The sequence below is a fragment of the Hipposideros armiger genome, unplaced genomic scaffold (assembly GCF_001890085.2).
Source record: "Hipposideros armiger isolate ML-2016 unplaced genomic scaffold, ASM189008v1 scaffold_681, whole genome shotgun sequence".
Lineage (NCBI taxonomy): Eukaryota > Metazoa > Chordata > Mammalia > Chiroptera > Hipposideridae > Hipposideros > Hipposideros armiger.
This window is the reverse complement of record NW_017732031.1, coordinates 466,395-476,363: the sequence shown is the minus strand read 5'-3', so window position 1 is coordinate 476,363 and position 9,969 is coordinate 466,395. Positions and strand designations below refer to the sequence as shown.

The following is a 9,969-nucleotide window of genomic DNA, read 5'->3' as shown; positions in this document are numbered from 1 at the left end:
CACACACACACACACACACACACACACACACACACACACACACACACAGGGGCACGCACCCTGAAAACAGCTAGCTTTTTCCCCAGCACCAACTTCCTGGCCACTTCTCTTATCAACCACCCATGAGTCAAAGGAGAAATGTAGTTTAGAGACCAAACAAACAAAGGAATCCTAAATAAAGCATGTAACCTCAAATTGAAAGCACTTTCTCGAATACAAATCTGAGGCAATTAACACAGCAAAGAGCATTCTTTCAGGCTCTCATATAATCTCTGCACATGTGATATCCCTTCTAAAAGCTTGTGTTTTATCATCCTCGTTGAACAATTTGGCTATTAAAACACACATTCTTCAACTTGCCTTCTGGAAACAATTGCTTCTGTGTGTCTTGGGCATAAACAACACATCTTGTTCAAACACTGACCACTTGCTGCTTCTATGAAAAAAGACTGAAGATTTTAAAATGCTAGCAATAAGAGGGCGTAAGTCTAACATACCATGCATTTAGGTTTAAATGATACACAAATTCACTAATGTTTGGAGAAATCGTCATCTTAAAGTCACATTGCTACCATGACCCACGTTTTCAGCCATACCCCAAGCATGGGAAGGAAAAAAAAAAGAACACTGCCTGAGATGAAGGTCACATATGAAAACATTATCCACACACCCTCTCAAGTCAAAAATTGATTTGCCCCATGTCCTGACAGCATTGCTGGTCCCTGGCAGGTCCCCATATTCCAGTAGAAGGTTATATGCAAGGGGGTGAATAAACTCTTGCTGACTTGATGTAAGATTGTTTCTCTTCACAGTCTGCATGTCAGGAAATGAGTAACTAAGAGGCGGAGTGAGCTGATCCCTTTAATGTCTGGGACCATCATTCCTACCTTTTCAGGATTTGTTTGAATTCTCTGAGTTATTTTGCCAATTGAGAATAGAGTACTTCAGTTACACATATTGAGATTAATTAGTTAGCCCTTAGGAGGTTTTGCCTACAGCCTTCACCCTGTAAGGAAAAGTGTGAATACATTGAGACTATTAATTCACAATAAATGGCAGATCATAGCCCTTGCAGAGTAAATTTGTTTCCCTTTCATAAGCTTTCCTAACTGAGTAAGCACACTATAAGGCAACATCCTCGGCTATCACAAAGTAAACTCCCATATAACTTATTCTCCAGGTTTCAATGAAAATCTTTTGTTATTATTATTTTTTTTAATTTTGGAGGGTGGGGACCCAAACCTTTTGTGAAACCAAATTGGCAATGGGAATTTGGAAGGGGAGAATACAAATATTGTCACTTTGCTGAAAATCAGCATAACCCTTTTCCTGATAATCCCAATAATTGTAGAGAATTGCTCTAGACATAACCACTGGAATGGCAGAATCTATTCAAAACCTAAAAAGCTAAATATAAATAGGCTTTTATAAGCAAAGACCCGATCTGCTTTCAGTGTTTGGTGAAACGCAGGCTAAGTTACGGTCGTGTTCTTAGCTTTTCAAGAACGACATAAAAGCACTGGAGTTGTGATCATTTGATAAACATGTTGATGCCAATATATGTTTGCCTAAATGCAATAAACTCACCAGTAAGTGATGCAAGTTGACAATGGGAGGTAAAAAGAATATCTTGGGGATGTTGGTGGGAGGCAACGGGAAACAGCTAGTGTTCATAATGCCTAGTAGATTCCTGTGTATTTGAAATGTCAAAGAAAATGTGATGTGTTTCTCTAAATTGTGTCTCTCTCTACATGTATAAATGAACAGACGCAGATAGAGCTCAAAAACATGGCATGGATGAATTTATCTCGTCCAACCCCTGTAACTTTGACCACGCTTCACTCTTTGAGATGGTGCAACGTCTTACTTTGGATCACAGACTTAATGATTCCTATTCTTGCCTGGCAAGTATATTCTTTGGTCTACAGCAATTTAAGCCTAATGACGTTTTTTAAATGCGATATTTCTCTACCTTGATGTTAGAAGCTCTTTTCCCTGTGACAGAGCCCCTTTAACAATTATAAATGTGTTCTTGATTTCCTGAGTTGAGAATTTTACTTACCAAAGAAAGAAGACAGAGCGGGAGGAAGTTATCAGGAGAGACGATCCAATTCCCCAGCCTCCCTATCTGAGCTTCCCCCTTTTCAGCTGCCACATGAGAAATATTCCCAAGAGGGTAATCAAGTCTGGCATCTGCTTGCGTAGAACTTGTAAAAATCGCCTGGGTTTCTTAGACTTTGAGATCCCCTCCTTCCGCACCCCAGATGATAAGACCCTGCGCTCCTGTCTCAGAAATGAATGTGTTCTTTTTCTCTATTTTTGAAAGATTAAAATGATTTGTAAATAATAAACTCCACTTTTCATAAGCTAAACTGGTTTGGGTTTGTTTGGGTGGCTTTTTTTTTCTTCATAGTATTTAAAACATTTTTCACCCTTTGGGGGAATTTTTTCTGTCACTTCAGACGTTTGGAAGTCCAGCTCTCCAGCAAGGGTATCAACATTTCTTGAAATCCTGTTTTTAGCCTAGATTTAAATCATTTAGATTCAAGGGACTGCTATTATGTCTTCATTGGATTTCTGAAGCTACATTTGGGGCTTTATACTATCAGGGTCGGAAGCTTAAAAAAGATCCAGTTTATTTTCTTCTGCAAGCCATAAACTGTTACTTCATTTCTTAAAGGTAAATGTTACTAATCCCACTTTATAGATGGGAAGGGTTAGGGAAAATGATGAAACGACTTCCTACAAAGGAAAAGCCTCATCCCTGACTCCAACCCCTAAGGTTACTATATCTGCATTTTATTAATATTGCTTATTAACTAAGGTTAACATATTGATAGTAACATAAATATAACGAAAGTCTGTTTCTTTTCTAAATGACATGGCTCTATCCTAAATCTATTCTGACTAATCTTTATTTTAAATTCCTTTTTTTTTCTGTACCAGAAGCCAAAATATTAAAAATAGTAGATAAAATAAGCTTAAAAATCAAAGCAAGATTATGTGGACTAATTTATTAATCTGTGTCTTTAAAAGATTCATTGATTATCTCAGTTTGGAATCACTTTATCAGAAGAATCTGAACTTTGCCAAATTGGAAAGAAGCACATCACTTTAACTTAAAAAAAAAAAAAAGCCTACCTTGCATTACAAGGCAATTTTTCTCAAATGCGTTTCCTATGATTATATGATTATTCATGTAATTATAAATCACATTCATAAAACTTGTAAGAATATACCTCTGAACCTAAATCGTTCCCTTTTATATATAATTTCTATTCTCTTGAGGAATTTTTTGAGGTGTATTATTTTCAAGACTTTTTTCACATGATCTTTTCGAAAACAATTTTTATTTTCACTAACAAATTTATCACTAAGGAGAATTAGTAAATGCCCTCTAAAAAATTAAACCAGAAATGAAGTTTTGAAGCTTGCTTCCTATTAGTCATGTATAGGCTTAAAAATATGATCCAAAATCCAAAATTAATTATGAATAGCATAATATAGTTTCCTTCCCCATTTGTATACCTGTTTCTATTAATCATCACCCCAAATTTTCAGAAAATAACAGCAATTAAAAGGACTTTATCTCCTGCCTCTCTATATTTCATTTTTTCATTATTACAATCTTTTTTTTTTCAGTTAGTTTTGGAGACCGACCAGCAGGGATACATAAATTTTTCTGTGTCTTCGACTGAGTTCCTAATTGATATTTCTTCAACTCTTTTCAAAGCAGCTATTTTGGCATCTACAAAAGACTTGGTGTCATCTGAGTCGTAGAAAATATATTTTAATCTTTCACAGCAGTGTTGTTTCTAAGATTTAGCATTTGGGGTAGCAGATGGAGTGGCAAAGAAGTTGCCTATAGGGGCAGCCCACTGCCTCGACTACTCTCCCGCCCTCTGCAGTAACTTATAATTTGAAATAGGAAAGATGCCGTCTTTCGTTGGATGTATTGCTGAGCTGCATGTTGTCAATCGAAGATTCCCCAGATCATTAAGACAAGATGAGAGTGTTACAGAGGCCTCCCTCACTGCACTTGTGTGGCCTCCACTTGCCTCCCAGTCACTTTCTCCTTTTGCCTTTTCTTTCCCAAGACAGAGCAGTATTCAAAAGATGACTCAGAGAAGACCCTCATATTAAATTTGTATTTAAAAAAATTCTCATTTCCCAGCTTACAAAGTACCACCTAAATTGGTTTATTTCTCGCTTCAGAAAGGTACTGAAACCAAAAGAAATCATTGGATTTCTCACTTGGCCCAAGGGTGACTTTGAATGGCAAGTCACCTGGCCTTTCTGAGCATCTATTTTCTTAAGTGCATATAGAGGCAGCGATTTCTATCCCATCGTGCTTTCCAAGCTGCTCTGAATCGGAGATTTGTCCAGGCTCTCTTTTATAGCAAAGTTTCAGCTGGTCCTGCAGCAAGCAAATAAATAAGAAGAAAAACAAATAATTGCCAGAGGAAAAAGGAAACAAAACGCTAAACCAAGGCACAAGAAATTCCTCTCAGTTTAATTGAACAACACCTGACTCAGAACTTGAAAACTTAGTCATGTTGTTGTTCTCTTTGGAAATTATGTTATTGTCTTCATTTTAAAATTAATATTTTTTGCTTCCAAAGTGACAGGATTTATAAAGTCCTGTGTGTATGTAGATGAATCCTAATGTTTCTTAATGTTCCAGAGTAGAAAAACAGAAAACATGAAGTGAGACAGAGCTAGGTTTGAGTCCTGCCTGTTTTGAATTATCTGTGAGTCCCTTAACAACTCTGATTTCCATTTCCTCATCTATAAAATGAAGATAAATCTGCCCTGTCTACTTCACAAGGTTGCTGTAGGGCTCAGCTGAAAGTTTTGTGTCAAGTGTAAAGCATGATACCAATTTAAGGCATTAATGTTATTATTTTTTCTTAGCAGAACCAAGACTTTGTCCTGCCCCACTCCAATACTCTTTTAAGGTATACAGTTAAGTGTTAGAAAGTGGGGGAAACTCTTCCTGAGATCATATTGTCGGCTAACCCAGACTCCACCACTTACTGGTTTTAGGATACTAGGAAAATTCCACATCCTCCCTGACCTTATTTTTTTTTCATCCATTGAACAAGGGTAACAGCACCCACCTCATAGGGCTGTTGTGAGGGTTAAACCAGGTAGCACACACAGTGTGTTCCCACAATGGCTGGCAATTAATAAGCCATCAGCAAGTGTTAACTCTGGCTATATTTAACCCCTGTTCCAGTCACCCCCAACTCTAGCAGCCCTCCAGAAACAACCAACCTGTATTTGAAAGAAAGTTTCTCCTTTATTCCCCAAACAGGGCTGGTTCAGTCCTGGCCAGGTGTTTGTACTAGATGAGTACTGCGCACGAAATGGAGTCCGAGGGTGTCACCGACATCTCTGCTACCTCAGAGACTTGCTGGAACGGGCAGAAAATGGCGCCATGATTGACCCCACCCTTCTTCACTACAGCTTTGCCTTCTGCGCATCCCACGTCCATGGGAACAGGTAAGCACCTGTCCTGAGGTCCTGCTGTTAGTTTCATCGCTAACTCTCTGTGCATCCCCAGTCCCTCAGTAGTATACACACACACACACACACACACACACACACACACACACACAAAGAACACAAAGGCCTAACTTAGTTTCTTCTCCTTTCACGAGACTTAAAGAAAATAGCAAATGGGACTTCAAGAGTGGTCTCTGAGATTAGAAAAATCTAGGTTCAAATCAGGGCTTCTCCATTTGCTAGCAATAGCCTTGGATGGTAATGAAACCCTCTGTGCCACAGTTTTCTCATCTATAAACAGGGATGATAATGTCTTCATGGGGCTAGTGAGAGTATGCAAGGGGATATAAAGGGCTCAGCACAATGCCAGGAACATGGCAAGAGCTTAATACATGTTTGCCTTTGTTATTATCACTTGTTCCATAGATATTACCAGCTGAGTGTCCGGCACTCTGGTATACAGTCAGCATACATGGTGAGCAAAACTAGACACCAAATGAAGGCAGGGGTAAATAGAGATTGGTGCTTTGAAGAAAAGCCGAAATTCCATGATAGCATGTAATAAAGGAACACGATTCAGATGGGGTGGCAGGAGGGCAGTCAGGCCTCTCTGAAGAAGTGATGCTTGGGCTGAGAACTGAAGCAAGTGTAGGGGTTGAGTGGTTCCAGGCAAAAGAAGCAGCATGGTCACATGCCCTGCAAGGGGCAGCCAAGTACATTTCAAGAGCTAAAACGAGCTAGGTGAAGCTGAAAGGCAAAGACAATTACAAAGCATTTGGTTTAACCATAGAGCTGGGAACAACTTCCGAGCTCAAATGTAATCAACCCCCTCATTTTATAGGTTTTACAGACAAGATCAGAACATCAGTTCTCCTAATGCTGCACTAAGTACTCTCTTCCGTTAGACGTTGCCCAGCTCCTGGAGGAAAAGATCCAAGTTCTGAATAATGCAAAGCAGTAAATAATTTAAGAACATTACCATTTGGCTCTGAAGACATGGAATAAATTTCAGTACTGCCACAGTCAGTTCACTATCCCAATGTAGGTAGCCTCACATTACTGTAAAGCAAACCTACATTTCCCCAGAGCACCCCAGATACCCAGGGAAGGCACACCCAGGGAAAACTAGATGGCCTCAGAAACACAACCTGGGATGAAAAAGTTGCTGTGCTGGGGAAATTCACACGTGGGAAAACCCAGAATTGACTGCTTTGATTTGAAATCAGAACTGTGTCGGTCATCTTACAAGCTATACAACTCTGAAATATCTGTGGGATTTGTTCTGTGCTTTTCCTCTCTGGAGTGGTGGTAGATTTTATGAAACGCAGCTTTAACATTTAGAGCTAGATAACAATAGCATTGTGGGTCTGAATATTTAACAGGCAACAAGGTTTTCATCAACTCCCATTATTATCAGGTTCACTAGCCCAGTACATGACCTTTTATTTGCACAAAAGATATTCATGAAAATTCTGATACCTGGGAAGTATCTGTGCATAATTCTGCTTTTTATAAATATGTACACTTTGATGACTATCTGTTACAGCCTCTTGGACTGAATTCTTTAGAGAGAGAAGTTGCATTATATTCTCTGGGTTGTCACACTGTATTCTACATATGTTACTGAATAAGAAAGTGTTATAAAATAATGAAGTGTTTTTGTAAACTCCCTGGTAAACATCATCATGAATTATGATACACATTGTCTGGATTTCATATTGTAAGACTGCCACTTGATTCACAGTTAGGTTTATACATCTTGTCATGGAAACAGTTTTGGATTTCTTATTTTCTTTTCAGTTCTGATTTTCCTTATGCAAGTTTGCATCTTCTTTTTTTTTTTTGCTTATTATTTTAGTTTGAATGCATTTGCTCTTGCTGTTTAATGCATCCTTCTTTTTCTTTCTTTTGTTTATGCATGTATGTGTGTTCTTGATTATCCTGTGGCTGGCCACACTCTCTGCATGCCCCACGCGACCACCCCCTCTCCAAAGTCAACCAATGCATGGTTACCTTAGTGGGCTGCCACCAAATATAGACCCTGAAGGGCACAAAAGCCCCTCCCCATCTGAACCAGAGGCTAAAAGAGATACCAAAAAGGAATCTAGAAAAAAAAAAGATTTCAAAACCCAGGCAAATCTAGAGCCCAAAAGGTAAGAAGTTATGTATGTATTGGCTTGTGTTCTGCAATGTCTGTGACCTCTGCCTCCACCATCCATGCCACAACCTCCACCTTAGGTAACAGCAAGCTTTGTGCGTTCCTGAAATCTCTGTTCTGCTAAGGTCGTACAAAAAGTGCACTTTAAAAAAAATCCTAGCAATGGGTAAAAATACCATGTATTATTAGGACTGAATTTGAGTCAGGTGTTTAGTGACTCTTAAAACATGTTCTTATGGAAAAATCTAATTGAGCAATATATAAACAGATCCATGAGTCAGATTGCTTTTTAGTGGCATCTAGTGAGGGGCCTGGTACCTTACCAAGTCATTCATAATAAGCAACCCGTGCTTTATACTTTTGGAATTATGTTCAAGGAGCAAATAAAATGTGTTGACATAAGATGGGTCCATACATTTATAGTAGCTCCATCATTTTCAACAAAACTCCCTCAGTTCCACTGTTATCTCATGAAACAAATATATTTTCAAATAATGATTTGTAACAAAGACACAAAATAAAGCCTGTCGCTAAATTAATAGCTCTTAGTGGAATCACTTATGTAATGAGGTCAACTTGAAGGCACTTTTAAGTTCCAAAATTATGTTTCTCCTCTCCTCTTTCCTATGACTTTTAGGGATAATCTGTGAGTTGATAAAATGGCAAATTGGTGGCTTTTTCCCATATAAACCAGATTTACAATTATTTATAGTGTTATCCCTATAACCTTCTTCACCTTTCCCACCCTCACTTCTAAATTAACATTGATATTTTAAAGTTTGTTTTTTGCGGTTTTGAAACTGATGTTAGGATCGAGGCTGGCATTGCCAAGCTACACAAAGTTCGCAAGTAGGTATGCTTTCTGCTTCAGTATGAATATATTCACTGGAATATCTCTAAGTCCTGAAATATATATAGTTCACATGTAGGCAGGCTGAATGGCGATGCCAATTTTCACTTCCTAGAGAATGTGGCAAGCTATCAATCAGTGTATGCAGGTCCAATAGTGAAGGTCAAAGAAAGCCCTGATTCCGTGTAGACACCTGTCTTCTGAACTTGCACTATGTACAGATGGTGGTGATGTGGAGTTTCTGTTTGTGTTTCCCAGTGAGGGTCTGAATGCAAGGTAACGGTAGCTTGCAGCCAGTAAGAAAGTGGCTTGAGAATGTTGTGGGTGCCTGAGGAAGCGTCTCTGGCTGCTGTCCAAGGTGCTGCTTTTGGAGTGATCAGTGTTGAAACAGAACAGAGTGAACGGCCACACTTGATGGATCCCGTGCCATGAAAAACTATCCATAGGGATCTTTAATGGTACTATGAGAGGCTTATGTGTGTTCCAGGGTCTATGTTTGCGTGCATTTTTTTAACTAAGAACAAGTCATAATATTAAGTATCAGTTGTGTAGCATTCTGCAGTTTACAAAGTGCTTTCATATATCCTATCTCATTTGCTATCATATTTTCAAGTCAGCTATTTTTACATCCATTTTGCAGATGATTAAACTGAATGTCTGTAAATTTAAGTGGCAAACCTAGATATTCTGAGTCCAAAATTCTTCCTCTTTGCACTATATCAGCACTGTACATAGATTCTAAAGATCTGAGTATTAGAGCCTGTTCTGTATAAATGTATAAATGATTATTATATCTCATTTCTGTGCCTCAGTTTTCTCATCTGCAAAATAAGCACATAGAATCATAGCATCTGTAATATCCCATCAACTTCTAAAATTATCATCTATGGGTTATAATAGCAAATGAAATAGTACATTGCCAAATTTCATAAGTAAAGTTTAATTAAAATAAGGACAATTGCTGCCATTTAATAAGTACTTGCTATATGCCTGGCACTGTGGGAATGTCTGTTTATATATAGATCTCATTTTAACCTTATTACATCCCTATAAGTATTGTTATTACTGTCATCTGACAGATAGATGCCCGGCTCCATATAAGACTTGCTGAATCAAATTATTTGAGGATACGACCTAGTACTTGCCATTTTAACAAATTCCCCATGTGATTTATATGCACACTAGAGTGTGAGAACAACCGCATAAGTTGAAAATCAGTGGTGGCAACTGTTAAGCCTTTAGACATGGAACAAATCTGTGTAAAAGAAACAAAAACTCCAAGTAAAAAGAAATTTTAGCCCACCACTTCAGTTTGTTTGGGGGGCTTTGTTTGCAAGGGAATGTCCTGTTCATTGCTGGATATTTAGAAACACCCCTGGCCTCTACCCGCTTGATGACAATAGCACCACCCCTCTGCAGCATGACAATCAAAAGTGTCTCCAGACATTTCCGA

General features: G+C 38.4%; 1 protein-coding gene across 1 annotated transcript in view; it reads left to right on the top strand.

Moving 5' to 3' along the window:
• The window catches only part of CADPS (calcium dependent secretion activator), a gene marked incomplete at its 5' end in the record, with an annotated part of 515,169 nt that overhangs the window by 359,244 nt on the left and 145,956 nt on the right, over positions 1-9,969 (top strand). Inside the window, 2 exons of the mRNA XM_019626511.1 lie at positions 1,768-1,904; positions 5,318-5,505. Of these exons, the coding sequence (XP_019482056.1) occupies positions 1,768-1,904; positions 5,318-5,505 (325 nt within the window). The remainder of the gene's footprint in view (positions 1-1,767; positions 1,905-5,317; positions 5,506-9,969) is intronic.